The sequence below is a fragment of the Ranitomeya imitator genome, chromosome 2 (genome assembly GCF_032444005.1).
Source record: "Ranitomeya imitator isolate aRanImi1 chromosome 2, aRanImi1.pri, whole genome shotgun sequence".
In the NCBI taxonomy this organism is placed as follows: Eukaryota; Metazoa; Chordata; class Amphibia; order Anura; family Dendrobatidae; genus Ranitomeya; species Ranitomeya imitator.
Window position 1 is genome coordinate 833,876,445 of NC_091283.1, and position 19,773 is coordinate 833,896,217.

Here is a 19,773-nt window from a genome sequence, read left to right on the forward strand (position 1 = left end):
TGTATACAGTGTGTGGACGGCTGTATATAGCTGGTCACCATGTATACAGTGTGTGGACGGCTGTATATAGCTGGTCACCATGTATACAGTGTGTGGACGGCTGTATATAGCTGGTCACCATGTATACAGTGTGTGGACGGCTGTATATAGCTGGTCTACATGTATACAGTGTGTGGACGGCTGTATATAGCTGGTACATTGTGTGGACGGTTACCCAGCGCTGAGGGCAGCACATATCACTTTCCTGTCATTTTTGGGCCTATTGTATATATATTACATCAGACATCGCTGAGAGGAAAAGTAACAAAATGGCCGCCGCCTGCGGCGATAACACACAGAGCAGCAGCGCGGCCGGAGCTAGGGAGTCACGCGTCGTCATGGACACCAGCTCATGCACTTCCGGCAGTTTCTATGACAACTGAGTGACGCTATTACAGGTTTCCGGTGCTGAGTTTTACTACAGCAGCCAGAGTCGGGTGTCCGGTGGAGGTGAGTGCTGTCTCCGGCGGCTCCGGTGTGCTGGATCCTGTCACAGGCGACATTTATAGCTGAATAGTACATGATTATTGCTGTCTTCACTTCTTATGGGATTGTGCTCACACTGCGGCCATGTTTGGTCAGGGGAGGGTCACTACGCCCCGTGTTTGGTCGGGGGAGGGTCACTATGGCCCGTGTTTGGTCAGGGGAAGGTCACTACACCCCGTGTTTGGTCAGGGGAGGGTCACTACGCCCCGTGTTTGGTCAGGGAAAGTGGTCACTACGCCGTGTGTTTGGTCAGGGAAAGTGGTCACTACGCCCCGTGTTTGGTCGGGGGAGGGTCACTATGGCCCGTGTTTGGTCAGGGGAAGGTCACTACACCCCGTGTTTGGTCAGGGGAGGGTCACTACGCCCCGTGTTTGGTCAGGGAAAGTGGTCACTACGCCGTGTGTTTGGTCAGGGAAAGTGGTCACTACGCCCCGTGTTTGGTCAGGGAAAGTGGTCACTACGCCGTGTGTTTGGTCAGGGGAGGGTCACTACGCCCCGTCTTTGGTCAGGGAAAGTGGTCACTACGCCGTGTGTTTGGTCAAGGCAGGGTCACTACGCCCCGTGTTTGGTCGGGGGGGGGGGGTCACTACGCCGTGTGTTTGGTCGGGGGAGGGTCGCTACTCCCCGTGTTTGGTCGGGGGAGGGTCACTACGCCCCGTGTTTGGTCGGGGGGGGGGGGGTCACTATGCCGTGTGTTTGGTCGGGGGGGGGGGTCACTATGCCGTGTGTTTGGTCGGGGGAGGGTCACTATGCCCCGTGTTTGGTCGGGGGAGGGTCACTACGCCCGTGTTTGGTCGGGGGAGGGTCGCTACTCCCCGTGTTTGGTCGGGGGAGGGTCACTACGCCCCGTGTTTGGTCGGGGGAGGGTCACTACGCCCGTGTTTGGTCGGGGGAGGGTCGCTATGCCCCGTGTTTGGTCGGGGGAGGGTCGCTACTCCCCGTGTTTGGTCGGGGGAGGGTCGCTACGCCCCGTGTTTGGTCGGGGGAGGGTCGCTACGCCCCGTGTTTGGTCGGGGGAGGATCACTACGCCCCTGTTTGGTCGCAGGAGTGCCTGCATCTGGAGGGCTCCAGCGAGGAGCACTGCTGCTGTCGGCCAGTGTGGGCAGCCTTTGATGGTGGTCCCCCTCATGTACACCTTTTTATTGCCGCTCAGTATCACAGCTGGGGATGACGCGCCGTGGACCCGCTGCCAAGAAGCAGCTAAGAGCGTACATTTATAAAAGTTTGATGATTCGGCCCCCGGGGGCCACACATATTAGAATATTACGAGACACTAAATGTTTTATATTTTTTGTAGATGTCTGACGCAGAAGACGACATTTTAGATGAAGAGCAGGAAGGAGAAGAATCATTAGAAGAGCCAAATGAGGATGAAGAAGCCGGAGCTGAAGAGGGCGACGATAAAGCAGAAGAGGAGGGAGAAGAAGAGGAGCCTGAAAAGGAAGAGGTGAGGAGGCACAAGCAAAAGCGACCACCTCCTGGACGGCAGATGACGATGCCGCAGTCCACTGCCTCCGTGGGGAAAATGCTCCTTATAATTCACTGCCTGTTGTATTTCAGCCGCCACCTCATGTGCCGCTGACTGAAGAGATGATCAAAGAAGGATTGTCCGTACTGTGCAAGACGGGGAACGGCCTGGCCCACGCCTACGTCACACTAAAGGTGAAAGACAAGTGAGTCCAATATTCTGTGTGACCGGCGGTGACATCAATATCTACTGGAGGACAAAGCCTGCTGCAATTATACAGTAGTGAGCGCAGCTCTGGAGTGTACCGTGTGTAACTCAGGATCAGTAATGTATGTACACAGTGACTGCACCAGCAGAATAGTGAGTGCAGCTCTGGGGTATAATACAGGATGTAACTCAGGATCAGTAATGTAATGTATGTACACAGTGACTGCACCAGCAGAATAGTGAGTGCAGCTCTGGAGTATAATACAGGATGTAACTCAGAATCAGTAATGTAATGTATGTACACAGTGACTGCACCAGCAGAATAGTGAGTGCAGCTCTGGAGTATAATACAGGAGGTAACTCAGGATCAGTAATGTAATGTATGTACACAGTGACTGCACCAGCAGAATAGTGAGTGCAGCTCTGGAGTATAATACAGGATGTAACTCAGAATCAGTAATGTAATGTATGTACACAGTGACTGCACCAGCAGAATAGTGAGTGCAGCTCTGGAGTATAATACAGGAGGTAACTCAGGATCAGTAATGTAATGTATGTACACAGTGACTGCACCAGCAGAATAGTGAGTGCAGCTCTGGGGTATAATACAGGATGTAACTCAGGATCAGTAATGTAATGTATGTACACAGTGACTGCACCAGCAGAATAGTGAGTGCAGCTCTGGAGTATAATACAGGATGTAACTCAGAATCAGTAATGTAATGTATGTACACAGTGACTGCACCAGCAGAATAGTGAGTGCAGATCTGGAGTATAATACAGGAGGTAACTCAGGATCAGTAATGTAATGTATGTACACAGTGACTGCACCAGCAGAATAGTGAGTGCAGCTCTGGGGTATAATACAGGATGTAACTCAGGATCAGTAATGTATGTACACAGTGACTGCACCAGCAGAATAGTGAGTGCAGCTCTGGAGTATAATACAGGATGTAACTCAGGATCAGTAATGTAATGTATGCACACAGTGACTGCACCAGCAGAATAGTGAATGCAGCTCTGGAGTATAATACAGGAGGTAACTCAGGATCAGTAATGTATGTACACAGTGACTGCCCCAGCAGAATAGTGAGTGCAGCTCTGGAGTATAATGCAGGATGTTACTCAGGATCGGTAATGTAATGTATGTACACAGTGACTGCACCAGCAGAATAGTGAGTGCAGCTCTGAAGTATAATACAGGATGTAACTCAGGATCAGTAATGTAATGTATGTACACAGTGACTGCACCAGCAGAATAGTGAGTGCAGCTCTGGAGTATAATACAGGATGTTACTCAGGATCAGTAATGTAATGTATGTACACAGTGACTGCACCAGCAGAATAGTGAGTGCAGCTCTGAGGTATAATACAGGATGTAACTCAGGATCAGTAATGTAATGTATGTACACAGTGACTGCAGCAGCAGAATAGTGAGTGCATCTCTGGAGTATAATACATGAGGTAACTCAGGATCAGTAATGTATGTACACAGTGACTGCACCAGCAGAATAGTGAGTGCAGCTCTGGAGTATAATACAGGATGTAACTCAGGATCAGTAATGTAATGTATGTACACAGTGACTGCACCAGCAGAATAGTGAGTGCAGCTCTGAAGTATAATACAGGATGTAACTCAGGATCAGTAATGTAATGTATGTACACAGTGACTGCACCAGCAGAATAGTGAGTGCAGCTCTGGGGTATAATACAGGATGTAACTCAGGATCAGTAATGTAATGTATGTACACAGTGACTGCACCAGCAGAATAGTGAGTGCATCTCTGGAGTATAATACAGGAGGTAACTCAGGATCAGTAATGTAATGTATGTACACAGTGACTGCACCAACAGAATAGTGAGTGCATCTCTGGAGTATAATACAGGAGGTAACTCAGGATCAGTAATGTAATGTATGTACACAGTGACTGCACCAGCAGAATAGTGAGTGCAGCTCTGGAGTATAATACAGGGGGTAACTCAGGATCAGTAATGTAATGTATGTACACAGTGACTGCACCAGCAGAATAGTGAGTGCAGCTCTGGGGTATAATACAGGATGTAACTCAGGATCAGTAATGTAATGTATGTACACAGTGACTGCACCAGCAGAATAGTGAGTGCAGCTCTGGGGTATAATACAGGATGTAACTCAGGATCAGTAATGTAATGTATGTACACAGTGACTGCACCAGCAGAATAGTGAATGCAGCTCTGGAGTATAATACAGGAGGTAACTCAGGATCAGTGATGTATGTACACAGTGACTGCCCCAGCAGAATAGTGAGTGCAGCTCTGGAGTATAATACAGGATGTAACTCAGGATCAGTAATGTAATGTATGTACACAGTGACTGCACCAGCAGAATAGTGAGTGCAGCTCTGGAGTATAATACAGGATGTAACTCAGGATCGGTAATGTAATGTATGTACACAGGGACTGCACCAGCAGAATAGTGAGTGCAGCTCTGGAGTATATAGTAGCTGTAATATATACTCAGTGTGTCACCTTTTTGTGTCTACAGGTAGGTAGGTCTACAGGTAGTGTGTACCATGTATGTACAATGTTTGGTTTACGTGTTGTTCTTCTCTTTCAGGGAGATCACAGACATCTCCATTTTGGAGTCTTTCATACATCTGCGTTATGTGGATTTATCTCAGAATTCCCTTGGAGATCTGTCTCCCCTCCGATTCCTCACCCATCTGCTGTCTCTGCGTGTGGACCACAACCAGCTGGTCAGTGCCGCTGGACTGGGGGAGCTGCCGTACCTACAACAAGCAAGCCTGGCCCAGAACCGTATTCAGGACCTTCAGGGACTTGCACACCCGAGGCTGGAGTCCCTCAATCTGATCGGTTGGTGCTGATATTCATGTTCTCAGGGGCCTCTGTGATTCTGTGGCTCCTGGTGTCGGCTGCCTGATATCAAAGACTTATCCTAGTGATAGGATATTAATATCAAGTCGTACAGATAATGAGTCTGAGTGTTATTGTAGGGCCTGGCCTGTGATTGCCAGAGGCCGTGTCCTGTACGTCATGTATTGTGTATCCACCCTCTGGCCTGTAGGTAACGAGCTCCGCTCCTTGGAAAGTCTGGACTCCTCCAAGCTGAACAGTCTGCACAAACTGGAGCTACGAGGGAATAAACTGCTTGGCACAGCCAGACTCCACCTGCCCAACCTGCGGGAACTTTACCTGGTGAGTGAGTGCCATATAAGTAACTAGATCATGGTTAGTTATTGCCCATTGATGATGTCTTATTCACACTTCTAGTTGATGCTGATTTTTGCACAATTAGGCCCAGAATAACATTAAGACATTGGAAGGACTAGATCATCTGGTACATCTCACCAGCCTTCACCTGAGGGATAACCAGCTGGAGACTCTGGACGGCTTCTCGGAGAAGATGAAGGCCTTGCAGTATCTCAACCTCAGGTTTGGATCCCCCTGTAGATGTCTTCTGCCCACCCTGGTGGGTATCTCCATCAGCTTACTACCTCCATGTACTCCTGTGCAGGGGCAACCTCATATCCAGACTCCAGGAGGTGGACAAGCTCAAGGTGCTGCCCATGCTGCGGGCGCTGGTTTTGCGGGAGAACCCGTGCGAGGAGGAAGATGGCTACCGCCTGGAGACTCTCGTCGCTCTGCCTCACCTGGAGAGACTCGATAAGGACTTTTTTGAGGAGGAAGAAAGGACAGAGGCCGCAGAGACGCAAAGGTCGAGAATGGAGGATGGGGTGAGTAAGAAGAATGGAGGAATGAGGCTGCAGCGTTGTCTGAGGTGGAGGGAATTAATGATGTTTACACCTCACTCTTCTCTTTTTCAGATTCCCGAGTCGTAAAACAATCCCAAAGATCAGCTACAATGCAAAAGAAAAATGTCCTCCACTGTTCTGGCCGAGCGTGGGATGGCGGCATAGTGTAACACTGATCAATACCTGATCTGCGGGGGTCTGACTGTCGGCCTCCCCAACTATCAGCTGATTAAAGGAGCCACATACTGCAGTGTGACACAAATGCACTTTTAGGGGAAAGGGGACCTATTTTTGGGACATTTTGCTATCTTTCCAACCTTCTCCTGTACAATCGGGGGGGGGGGTGTCTCTATTCTGCCGGTGCCAGATGAAAACATTCACCTTAACGTGCCTAATAGGAGGTATATTGTGCCATCCTGACATACGCAGCAGGCGGTAGAGGATGAATGGTGTGGGCTATCTTGCAATAATTACTACCCTGCAGGATCCATTATACTCCGCATATGACAAAGGTAGGGAGCAAATCTTGGCGTCCTCCTACAATGCATTGCAAGCGCTAAAAACGTGCAGTACTCACAAGTGCCAGAAGGGGCGGCGTACAATGGAGGCCTCTTGTAAGGCTCGGTGTGCCCCTCTGTCCTGTATTGCATTGCTCTGCAGGTGCCATATTTATCTCTGCCACATTGATGAATCTCCTATACGGGGCCACCCGATACTATCAGCATATGTCTATACAGCTGATAGGCACATATACCACCATGCAGGTGTTATAGTGATTCTCAGCCTGTGACATGCTCGGGAATACAAACACCCTCTATCCACGATTTCCAGCCCCCCCCCCCCAAACCAGCGCCGGCAACCGCCGCCCACCCTCAACAATGCAGTTTTACATTACCTGTCCCCTTTAGCACATGTGGGTGACTGTCGCCACCTGGTGTCTGACAAAAAATACTACACATTTTCTGCATGTGCCGTAGGTGTACAACTAGGGGTGTACATCCGCTTATTACATTGGGCTGGGGGGGGGGCTCACAGATTCCACTAAGGTCAGCTGAGTATTAATCACAATACCTAACGGAAAAACAGCCTTAATTATTTTTCTAAACCCTACGCCGGCTCCATAAAGAAAAGCCAAAATGCTTCCATTGTAATATAAAGGGCCTTTTATAATTAGTGGCAGAAGAGTAAACCATTATAGTGTCGGCAGATGGCCCCCACAGACAATAGCGGTAATGATCAATACTCCAATCATTGTCATATAGTACGGATGAAATAAAAAAGGCACATGGGATAAGAAGAGACGGAGGAAGAGAAGGGATGTGGGTGGTTACCAGCAGGCATTGCTGAAGATTGTCTACACTGCCCAAAGTCTCAGAGATCCCCCAATGCCTCTTTATTTTTGAGAAATGTGGACAATCCTAGACAGTAGTTATATGGAGATTGTCATACACTTCTGGCCTTAGGTAGGGTCATTATAAATAAAAAAGATCAAGTCTTTCGTTCTAACTTACATTACACAAATCAATAGAACATGTGAATCTGTAAAGCTTTGTAATATATCTTATTGGAGAAATATGCTTCTTTATCCACTTAGGAGCCACTTCTCCCATCTGCCCCCTGAACTCACCCTACAAAAAATGCTGCTAACAATGGGATCAGATTATAGCTACTATTAAAATATATAGAGAGGAGGAGCTATATAAAGAGAGAAGGTGTTGCTGCTTTCTAATAAGCTTTTTTTTTTTCATTTTAGCTGGATTCACAGCAGCACTTCTGAGTACTTCTGTATATTGTCCTCCAAGCTCCCGATTTCTAGTAAATGTTTTATCTCAATCAGAGATGAATCTAAGTTTTCCTTCACCTAAGACAAAAAATTCAGTTGGCCGCCTCTTCCTATACACAAGTTAATCAGTTTGTGTTGTCGTCATGTGACAATTCACATGCGATTTTCAAACTTACAGTCACGTGATGACGAGCTGATCTTTCTAATTCTATCAGTGTTCAGTGAAATACTACAGCCCCTGCTTCACTGAGAGAAGTAGGAAGAAAAACTTGTGTGCATATGACGTTAGTATGAAAATCACATATAAGTGATCATGTGATGACTGCTGGAACGAGCCGGCAAAACCGAATGCTGACAGTGAGTATATTACACAGTATTAAGATTAGGCACTCTAGAGTGCATAGTGTTATAATGAATGCTCCTAACATAAATACAGATATATCAACTCTTGTCAGACAACACAATAGTTTATCCACTTGGCCAGGCACCACGTTAGATGACAAATTATTGTTAGATGTGTACAGGATCAGTATTAATAACCATAAATGAATACAGCACTAGAACCACCAATAGTGCTGGGATACATCATCCGAACCACCGGCAATACAGGAATACATCACCAGAACCACTGTCAGTACAGGAGCACATCACCAGAACCACTGTCAGTACAGGAGCACATCACCAGAACCACTGTCGGTACAGGAGCACATCACCAGAACCGCTGTCAGTACAGGAGCACATCACCAGAACCGCTGTCGGTACAGGAGCACATCACCAGAACCACTGTCGGTACAGGAGCACATCACCAGAACCACTGTCGGTACAGGAGCACATCACCAGAACCACTGTCGGTACAGGAGCACATCACCAGAACCACCGTCAGCACAGGAGCACATCACCAGAACCACTGTCAGTACAAGAATACATCACCAAGCTTAGTACAGCAATCAATTGCAATGTGAGGTCAGCCCCATATACAATAGATATGTCCTTAACAATGGTAATGAGATGCTGGGAGTTGTTACCAGCCATCATCAGACTGTGGATAGAGGGGAAAACTGGTGAAAAATGCTGGAAATGAGAAATATTATTCGTGATGTGACAGTAAGGGGAGACCTGTCAGTTTAGGGAAGCGGGATGGAGAGATGAAGAAAAAAATGTTTTAGAAAATATTGAAAAATATTCAATAAATTGAGAGAATATACATATAACATGAAATACCAGAATTACCGTTTCACCCCCCAAAAAAGTGCGCTAAAAACATTGCATGTACCCCAAAATGGTATCAATAAAAACGTCATCTCGCCACAGGCCCTCGCCCAACTCCATCAATGGAAACATGTAAAAAAAATTTTTTTTAGAAATATCAGAAAATGGCAAAATAAATCCTAAACATTTTTTTTCACAAACTTCTGAATTATATTTAATCGCTGAAATCTAAAATAAAAAACCTACACAAGACTGATATTACTGATTTTTTTTTTTTTTACTGCACGATAAAAGTTATAAAAAAAAACCTCAAAAGACAATGGAAATACTGTGTTTTTTTTCCCATTTCTCTGTCCATTTTATGATAAAAGAGAATGAGGTCATTCACAACTACAGCTCGTCTTGCAATAAAAACAGCCCTCATACGGCGATGTGGTCGGAAAAATCGTGGGTCTGGAGGAAATAACGAAAGTGCGAAAACAAAAAGGGTCTTTTCTATGGGACCGTACTTGGTTATTGTTATTGCCGGCCATTGCTCAGTGTAAGAACGTTCATCACGCTAACGATCTGTGATAATTCATTCGATTATGGCTCGCCCGATCTTTTATACTAAGCTACAAAATCGTCGTTCGGAGGACTCGGACCACCCACGTGACCACTGGACCAGGGTCCTGCAAATTATTTTTGCTCGACTCCTAATATTCGTGAATTGCTTAAAGAAGTAATTCCATAATGGCGTTTAATCCCCAGAATGTTCCCATTCACTGACTGCAAGCAGAGATCTTGAACTTGGTAAGAAATGGAAACATCAAATTGGGTCAGATATTCCTCACCGCCCCTTTAATAGTGTCCGAGGTTGTGTCCCCCTGTGTAACGTGATTACAGATGTGAATGGTTTTGGTCCGTCATATAATAAAGGCCTAAAGATGAGCAGAAGATGGAGGGACGTGGGTAATACCGAGGAAGAGGAGGCTGACATTGAGATCTGGTGTTACTGTAACGGGGGAGGGGTGGGCAAAGGGATACAGAATCTCTCTGATCCATTTTCTGTGAAGACGTCGGCAGGAGGAGGGGGCAGAGCGACTGCCAGAGGCCTAGTCGGGGTGACATATATATCCTAGGAGCAGTGTCTGCCTATGGGGGAGTGGGCTGGCGGAGAAGCGCGGGGGGCTCGCTGCCCATTGTACATTCATATTCACCATATGTAATACCCTCCTGAAGGCCGGAGTACGGGAATGGTGGCTGTGGGACCCCCGCCCTAGAGCATAAGAGAACCCCCCAACTGCTACATGGAAGCCCCGAGCTCCCCTGTATGGATGCCCTCTATATACCCTATATTTATTATATAGCCTATATGTACCCCTCAAATGCCACATTGTAAAAAAATACAGAGGACCCCAAACTTCCCTGTATGGGATAACATTGCCAGCCATAGTCATTATGCACAAAACAATGCCAACCATATTTACTGCCCCCATAACATTGTCATCCAGTTAGTGCCCCATAACATTCGCAGTCATAGTGTCGTATAACATTGTCAATCATATCTACTGCCCCATAACATTGTCATCCAGTTAGTGCCCCATAACATTCGTAGTCCGTGTTATATAACATTGACAATCATATTTACTGCCCCCATAACATTGTCATCCAGTTAGTGCCCCATAACATTCGCAGTCATAGTGTCAGATAACATTGTCAATCATATCTACTGCCCCATAACATTGTCATCCAGTTAGTGCCCCATAACATTCGTAGTCCGTGTTATATAACATTGACAATCATATTTACTGCCCCCATAACATTGTCATCCAGTTAGTGCCCCATAACATTCACAGTCATAGTGTCGTATAACAATGCCAACCATATTTACTGCCCCATAACATTGCCATCCAGTTAATGCCCCATAACATTCGCAGTCATAGTCGGTGCCGTATAACATTGCCAACCATATTTACTGCCCCATAACATTGCCATCCAGTTAGTGCCCCATAACATTCGCAGTCGTAGTCAGTGTTTTATAACATTACCAATCATATTTACTGCCCCCATAACAATGTCATCCAGTTAGTGCCCCATAACAGTCATAGTCAGTGTTATATAACATTGACAATCATATTTACTGCCCCCATAACATTGTCATCCAGTTAGTGCCCCACAACATTCACAGTCGTAGTGTCGTATAACAATGCCAACCATATTTACTGCCCCATAACATTGCCATCCAGTTAATGCCCCATAACATTCGCAGTCATAGTCGGTGCCGTATAACATTGCCAACCATATTTACTGCCCCATAACATTGCCATCCAGTTAGTGCCCCATAACATTCGCAGTCGTAGTCAGTGTTATATAACATTACCAATCATATTTACTGCCCCCATAACAATGTCATCCAGTTAGTGCCCCATAACAGTCGTAGTCAGTGTTATATAACATTGACAATCATATTTACTGCACCATAACATTGCCATCCAGTTAGTGCCCCATAACATTCACAGTCATAGTGTCGTATAACAATGCCAACCATATTTACTGCCCCATAACATTGCCATCCAGTTAGTGCCCCATAACATTCGCAGTCATAGTCGGTGCCGTATTACATTTGCAGCCATAGTCAATGTCCCCCATAACATTGCCAGTCATAAATAGTGCCCCCATAATATTACCAGCGATAGGCAGTCATTGCCTCATACTATTGCAGGCCATAGTGTCCCCATAACATTACCATAATCAGTTCCCCATAATATTACCATGCATTATCCGTGCCACATAATATATTTAGTGCCCCAGTCACATTGTAAGGAATAGTCAGTGCCCCCGTAACATTGCCAGCCGCATTCAATGCCCCCTGTGGATACAGTCTTGCGCCATTTAGACTGCTTGCGCTTGGTAATTACAGCATTTCTGTATTACTCATCTCTACTGTCTCTTCCTCTGTAAAAAAAACAAAAAGGACAGGGAATAAAAGGGACCTATTTAAAGGGATTTTTCATTTTCTGGAAACCCCTCTCTCTGGGCTCCAGTTTGTTTAAAAAGGTGAAACAATCTGCACTTTGCTCTTGCCCCCCTCCCCAAGTCTCCACCGCTGCTCCCGCTGTCGGTTATTGTCTGCAGCGCTTATTGTCACGTTGATAGCTTTGCAGCCAATCACAGAGCTCTGCCTGAGCTGATGACACAAGTCACTCAATTTGACTGAGCTCAGTGATTGGCTGCAGCGCTGTCAACATAATGTCAGCACTGCAGAAAATGAGCACAGCGAAGACCTGGGGAGGGGGAGTAAAGGACGGTTTGATTTTCTTTTACAACAAACTGCAGCCGGTTGAGAGAGGTTTTCCGAAATTTGAAAACCAATATAAAGGGGTATTCCCATCTCTAAGGTCCTATCCTAATATGTAATAGAAATAATAAAATTAGCAATTACCTCTAATTAGAAAGCTGATAAACTTACCCTGTGTGGTAAGGTTTCCATATTTACGACCGCTCGCAACTAACTCTCACTATATGATTGGTCATAACCATGGATACTGAAGATACTGCATCTTGGAGATTCACAATGCAGTCAGCCCCATTCAGGTTAATAGGGTGAGTTGCAGTACCCTGCACAGGCGGGTGGCTGGGAATGCTGCTCCACACTGAACACTTAGAGGAGGACCCTGCGCCAAACTTTAAGTAAATAGTTTAAAAAAATACATGTGTTCATCAAGTTCAACTGAGGGATGGTAAAAGATAAAAAAGATGGGGTATACTGCATAAGGCAGGACCCTGTCTGCCCTAAAAGAGCAAGTTAGTCCCGCCTGATCTCGAGTGTTGCTCCTCTACAAGTGACTCTCCTAGTTTTACTCCCCCTAGAACATATGATGCCTTCAGGTTATTACACCCAGATCCTTCTCTACCAGCGACTCTCCTAGTTTTACTCCCCCTAGAACATATGATGCCTTCAGGTTATTACACCCAGATCCTTCTCTACCAGCGACTCTCCTAGTTTTACTCCCCCTAGAACATATAATGCCTTCAGGTTATTACACCCAGATCCTTCTCTACCAGCGACTCTCCTAGTTTTACTCCCCCTAGAACATATAATGCCTTCAGGTTATTACACCCAGATCCTTCTCTACAAGTGACTCTCCTAGTTTTACTCCCCCTAGAACATATAATGCCTTCAGGTTATTACACCCAGATCCTTCTCTACCAGCGACTCTCCTAGTTTTACTCCCCCTAGAACATATGATGCCCTCAGGTTATTACACCCAGATCCTTCTCTACAATTGAATCTCCTAGTTTTACTCCCCCTAGAACATATGATGCCCTCAGGTTCTTACACCCAGATCCTTCTCTACCAGCAACTCTCCTGTTTTTTTCTCCCCCTAGAATATGTGATGCCCTCAGGTTATTACACCCAGATCCTTCTCTACAAGTGACTCTCCTAGTTTTACTCCCTCTAGAACATATGCTGCCCTCAGGTTATTACACCCAGATGCTTCTTTACAAATGACTCCTAGTTTTACTCCCCCTAGAACATATGGTGCCCTCATGTTATTACACCCATACCCTTCTCTACAAGTGACTCTCTTATTAATAATAATAATAATAGTAATTTTATTTCTATAGCGCCAACATATTCCGCAGCACTTTCCATTTTAGAGGGGACTTGTACAGACAATAAAAGACACAGAGGGCTATAAATGCATAAAGAATATGAACACATGATGTGAGGAACCTGATTATGGTTTAAGTTTTTTGAATGGGGCACACAGGGATCGTTAGGTTAATGCGTTGAGGCGGTAGGCCAGTCTGAACAAATGCGTTTTTAGGGCACGCTTAGAACTGTGGGGATTGGGGATTAATCGCATTAACCTAGGTAGTGCATTCCAAAGAATCGGCGCAGCACGTGTAAAGTCTTGGAGACGGGAGTGAGAGGTTCTGATTATTGAGGATGCTAACCTGAGGTCATTAGCGGAGCGGAGGGCACTGGTAGGGTGGTAGACTGAGACCAGAGAGGAGATGTAGGGTAGTGCAGAGCCATGGAGCGATTTGTGGATGAGGGTAGTAGTTTTGTACTGGATTCTGGAGTGGATGGGTAACCAGTGTAATGACTGGCACAAGGTAGAGGCATCGGTGTAACGGTTGGTGAGGAATATGATCCTGGCAGCAGCATTCAGCACAGATTGGAGCGGGGAGAGTTTGGTAAGAGGGAGGCCGATTAGTAGAGAGTTACAATAGTCCAGACGAAAATGAATAAGTGAAACAGTAAGAGTTTTTGCAGAATCGAAAGTAAGAAAAGGGCGAATTCTAGAAATGTTTTTGAGATGCAGGTAAGAAGAGCGAGCCAGTGATCGGATGTGGGGGGTGAATGAAAGGTCAGAATCAAGGATGACCCCAAGGCAGCGGGCATGTTGCTTTGGAGTAATGGTGGAACCGCACACGGAGATGGCAATGTCAGGCAAAGGTATGTTAGTAGAGGGAGGAAACGCGAGTTCAGTTTTTGACAGGTTCAGTTTCAGATAGAGGGAGGAAATGATGTTGGAGACAGCGGTAAGACAATCATTGGTGTTTTGTAATAATGCAGGCGTGATGTCAAGAGTGGTACTGGAAACCAAATCTACTGATTGTTTGTCGAGTAGGGGCAGTATGCAAAGAGAAGAGGAGGGGGCCTAAAACTGATCCTTGAGGAACCCTAACAGTAAGGGGAAGGTGAGAGGAAGAGGGGCCAGAAAAAGATACAGTGAAGGATCGGTCAGAGAGATAGGAGGAGAACCAGGAGAGAACGGTGTCCTTGAGGCCGACGGAGCGGAGCATAGTGAGGAGGAGTTTTACTGCCCAGCCTCTCTGCCAGGCCCTTCACTGGCTTCCTATCGCCCAGAGACTCCAGTTCAAAACCCTTACAATGACATACAAAGCCATCCACAACCTGTCTCCTCCATACATCTGTGACATGGTCTCCCGGTACCTACCTACACGCAACCTTCGATCGTGTCATGATCTCCTCCTCTTACTCCTCTCTCATCTCTTCCTCCCACAACCGCATCCAAGACTTCTCCCGTGCTTCCCCTATACTCTGGAACTCTCTACCCCAACACATCAGGCTCTTACCTACCACGGAAACCTTCAAAAGGAACCCGAAGACCCACCTCTTCCAACAAGCCTACAGCCTGCAGTGATCCCCAGTCTACTGAACTGCTGCATGACCAGCTCTACCCTCTCCTAGTGAATCCTCACCCATCCCTTGTAGATTGTGAGCCCTCGCGGGCAGGGTCCTCTCTCCTCCTGTACTTGTGTGTGCCTTGTTTTACTCATGTTTATTGTACTTGTCTATATTTGCCCCGCTCGCATGTAAAGCGCCATGGAATAAATGGCGCTATAAAAATATATAATAATAATAATAATGATCCACAGTGTCAAATGCTGCAGAGAGATCCAGGAGAATTAGCATGGGAACCATTAGAGATTTTAGTGAGGACAGTTTCAGTATGGTTTAAAAAGTGGAAACCAGATTCAAGAGGGTCAAGAAGAGAGGTTATTACGCCCAGATCCTTCTCTACAAGTGACTCTCCTAGTTTTACTCCCCTAGAACATATGGTGCCCTCAGGTTATTATACCCAGATCCGTTTTTACAAGTGACTCTCCTAGTTTTATTCTTCTAGAACATATGACGCCCTCATATTATTAGTGCCCATGTGTAGAGATCAACGAATATGTTAGGAAAATGATCGCCGAATCCGAATTTGCCATATTTGTGCCGATTTTATGTTTGATGATCGTTTCCGAACATATTCGCTCATTTGATCCCAGGGCCTTATGTGAGGTCTGACAAAGAATCTGAAAATTTCATCCCAGAATTGAAAGTAGTCATGGCATTGATGTGCGATCCTTCAAGCATATGCTTCTCCAGGCCATCACTGACCCACCGTCAAAATGGACAGACTTCAAAATTATGAATGCAGCTCTGGAGTGCACATAAATATAACGCTATCGCAAACAGTGATTAAAATTATCGCTGTGAATGGGGCGCTGCGTTAATCCAGAGCTGTCCCCTCCTGATTCTAGGGGTCAAACATATAAAATGAGAATTACGTGAGGCCATAGCTTTCTCTGGTGGGAGAGAGCGGACATTGCTGGGAATTCAGCAACATCCATGACTCATGAGGGGCTCTCATGTTTGGGACCTAAAACTTGGCAGCCCCCTATTTGCTTGTAGAGACACTTTGCACTATTTTTTGCAACATTAAGGGTATGTGCACACGTTGCGGATTAGCCTCTGGAATTTTTTTGTGCGGATTCTGCATCTCTTGGCAGAAAACGCAGGTGAGGATTTGACGCGTTTTTTTATGCGGATTTACTGCTGATTTCTTGCGTTTTTACCCCTGCGGATTTCTATAATGGAATGGGTACAAAAACGCTGCAGATCCGCACAAAAGAAGTGACATGCTCCTTCTTTTAATCCGCAGCTTTTCCGTGCGGAATTTTCAGCACCGTTAGCACAGCATTTTTTTTTTCATTGATTTACATTGCACTGTAAATCACTTGCGGATCTGCAGGAAATCAGCAATGTGTGCACACAGCCTAAAGCAATGCAGTTGATAAAAGTATTTGTAAGGTTCGTCGTATGTAAATGCAATTTTAGCAAAACCTGAGAACGAGGCCTCACGCTGCACGGCGGCGCGCGTATATCCCATGTAATACCTAGCAGCACAGTTACTTTCTCGTCCTGCAGATAAATCCCCCCCCCCTTTTGTGTTAGAAATTACAGGAAGAGCAGGGGGAGAGAAAAGCGAGGAGGGGGATAGAGAGAGACAGCTAGTGGGAGAACGAAAACATTCCTGTCTCTCCTCCCTCTTATATGGAGGAGACATGAGGCATCTTAGGCCCCCCCAAAACAACAACTTTGCGCCCCACAATCCCCATCTATATCAGCCCCCTCCTCCCTCCTCCGGTTTTGCTCCTTGCTGCTGTTTTCTGAGACCTGAAGGAAGAGAGTAACAGAGAGAGGGAGGGTTAGACAGACAGGGAGACGCAGAGAAAGAGAGGGAGGGAGGTAACCAGGCAAGGGGAGTGACAACCAGCAGGAGGGGGCAGGGAGGGAGCAGTTTAGGAGGGGGGGAGGAGGTGAAAAAAAATTTCGTCTTTTGTGGGATTTTCACTGCACAACGGATTAAAAAAAAAAAGAAAAGCAAAAAAAAAAAAGAAAAAGCTTTTTTTTAATTCTTTCTGCCGTGTGGCTGGTTTCTTGCGCACCCACTTTTTCTTTTTCGGCCTCAGCCAGCATCGCAGGCACAGAAAACCCTGGGCACGATGATTCGCGAGGGCTCACACTCCGATATCCCACTCGGCCCTGGATGACTGCGATCGGAGGGATCTGAGACGCTGCGAATTTAAAGGCGAGAGCGAGTGAGGGCGATCCATGAGGATTCACAGCCTCCTGTGCCCCCCAATCCTTTTGTTAGGTGGGTGCCGTTCTGGATCCTTCCAGAGATTTGCCAGCCGGGATTGAGATGGAGGTGTTAAGAGATTTAGACACGTACACACACATACGCACGTATCCGTGTAACCATCCAAAGCCGCGGAGGGGACGGACGCAGGCGACACGCTACATGACACACGTATGAAGCCATCCATCGTGTAGGTGGACGGGAAAGACATCGAACATACAGACAAAAATACACACACACCCCTCTCCGGTGGGATCCCCTCCGTGTACACACCCCCGGCACCGACATACACAAGTGCGCAGTACACACGGAGGGGCAACGCGTGCACCCCTAGGCTCAACAGCTTACAATCTACATGGCAAGAACACAGGAGAGGCCTACGAAGGGGAGCAGGTACTGCAAAATTTTTAGAATACTGCTGAAGGGTTCTTGGTTTTAATTGCTTACTGTTTCTTTAAGAAGTACTAACCTATTCCACCATGTTATTCTCATTCTATTCTATGTATATATATTCCTACGGCAGAGATAGAATCGTGTACGATCACGTAATGAAATGTTAGATCGTCGATGTAACCCCTGCGCTGTCTTCATGATCGTACATGTGGAATCTCATGCAAATGATTGAAAGGGTTAATCGATATCGCTTCTTGGTGTGGTACATATGACGGGAGGTCAGATAAGGTTTGCCGGGACTGATGCTTTATGGAAACGTCATGTCGGAATATAAAAATATCTAGAGAAATATATATACATACATATATTATATATATGTATATATATATTAAAAAGCCAATTCCCAGTTCACACCCAAGTCCTTGCGTCTCCCTCTCCTGCTCAGCTCTCCATCACCTTCTGGGAAAGCTGAGTGACGATCCATATGGCGGCCGTCACATTCCATACAGAGATGGTCACCCAGCTTTCCTGCACTCCTGAATGGCAGATCTGCTCCTGGATCTCCAGTTGTGTAGGCAGATTTGTCATATTGATTGTCCCAAAGCTTTCACAAAATTGGTGTTAATATAGATAATTTTTTATTTTAATTTTAGGGCTTTTTGGGTTTTTTTCTGATTCTTTATGTATAGAAAACATATATGGCGTATTCATGTATGTTGTTACCCTTAACTAGGGAGTATATTGATCACTTCAAAAATGAAGGGTTAGTCTGTGTTCCTGCTGTTGCATGTATTAGGGATGTACATAGAAAAATGGGGACCCCCAATCCTCTGTAATCGACTATGACCTCATTGTAGTAAGAGTAGCCCCTCGTAACCTTTGGGCCCTCATTTGATCGGTGGGGGGTTCACATTTCTCAGGTGATTGCTAATTCGGGGCCTGCTCCCTAAACGCCATTTCTTTTTACCCTAGTGTACATGTCAGGAGTGTAATTATAGTTAAAGTGGGGGTTGCAGTCGCACCCGGGCCTTGGAGCCTAGTAGGGCTCAAAAAGGTCCCTTTTAGCCCAAATGAGAAGACCAATAATATTGAAGACCTGTGATAATTGGGGACCCTGTGGAAAATTTTGCATTGGGGTCCTAAGCATCAAGTTACAGCAAAATGCTAAATATGTGCTAGAGATGTGACTGGTGGGGGAACAAGTGCACCGGCCCATGCTGAACCCAAAATTGTGGTAGACCTGTTGATGGAGAGTCATTGGAAGCTATCGAAACTTCAAGTCACTCAACCCTGGGAAATATTGGGCCCCATTTTCCATTGTCTAACATTCTAGTAGGAGTTGAGTAGAGGATCCCCTTACTCTGTCGACTGTTGGGGTGCACAAAAGCTAGTCCCAACAATGCCCACTGATCAAATGTGGATAACCGCTCTTCGGCCCAGTGGCAAAAATGGCCCCCCATATTCTTGAAACTGCAAATAATCACGACTGAAAAATCAGTATTATAGGTAACTAGTACAAATGTTGTCATATATCTTATTGGGGGAAAGTGTCACCTTTCAGCAGCTTGTACGTTTTATTTTCTGATGCAGGAATTCTGAAAGGGTTCAAAAACATTTTAAGTTTCCCCCCAAAAAATAATTTACAAATCTAGAGTAAAACAGTAAATAGAAGACGGGGAGGAGGGGGATGCGGCTGCAGCTTTTCTCACTTTTCTCTGCATGCTGGGAGAGGGATCCGAACAGGGAGATATTTTCTTTGCTCAACGCTGGTAACATATCAAGAAGAGCCAATCCATACAAAGGAATAGCAAGAAAATTACATCTTAAATACAGGTGAGACACTCTGGCTGTGTCTACATTATTTTGTTTTTCTTCTCTACTTCATTGACAGTGGCATGTAAGAGTATGGGCACCCCTGGTTAAAATTACTGTGATTGTGAATAATTAAGCGAGTTAAATCTCTAAATCTCTAAAAGGCCTACACTGTATGCAGAATTATTAGGCAA

The 19,773-nt window shown here is 45.8% G+C and overlaps 2 protein-coding genes across 9 annotated transcripts in view; both read left to right on the forward strand.

Annotated features, from left to right (window-relative positions):
* Window positions 1–416: 416 nt before the first annotated feature.
* Window positions 417–9,201, forward strand: LRRC23 (leucine rich repeat containing 23). The gene is made up of 8 exons (XM_069754160.1): window positions 417–489; window positions 1,824–1,973; window positions 2,087–2,199; window positions 4,798–5,054; window positions 5,266–5,396; window positions 5,497–5,633; window positions 5,716–5,935; window positions 6,026–9,201. Exons 2-8 carry the CDS (start codon window positions 1,824–1,826, stop codon window positions 6,038–6,040), a joined length of 1,023 nt encoding a protein of 340 aa, XP_069610261.1. The 5' UTR covers window positions 417–489; the 3' UTR covers window positions 6,041–9,201.
* A 7,517-nt stretch (window positions 9,202–16,718) lies between these two features.
* ATN1 (atrophin 1) overlaps window positions 16,719–19,773 on the forward strand; it is a 33,425-nt gene continuing 30,370 nt past the window's right edge. The window contains exon 1 of one of the 8 annotated variants that reach the window (XM_069754161.1): window positions 16,719–17,389. The gene's annotated coding sequence lies outside the window, so the exon portion shown is untranslated. Of the gene's footprint in view, window positions 17,768–19,773 lie in introns of all 8 variants that reach the window. The other 7 variants (XM_069754162.1, XM_069754164.1, XM_069754163.1 and 4 more) reach the window with 7 other exon arrangements.

Coding starts and splice junctions, on each gene's coding strand:
- LRRC23 (XM_069754160.1), top strand. CDS start 1,824: ATGTCTGACGCAGAAGACGACATTTTAGATGAAGAGCAGGAAGGAGAA. Junction 2,200..4,797: donor ACACTAAAGGTGAAAGACAA/GTGAGTCCAATA, acceptor CTTCTCTTTCAG/GGAGATCACAGACATCTCCA. Junction 5,055..5,265: donor GGAGTCCCTCAATCTGATCG/GTTGGTGCTGAT, acceptor TCTGGCCTGTAG/GTAACGAGCTCCGCTCCTTG.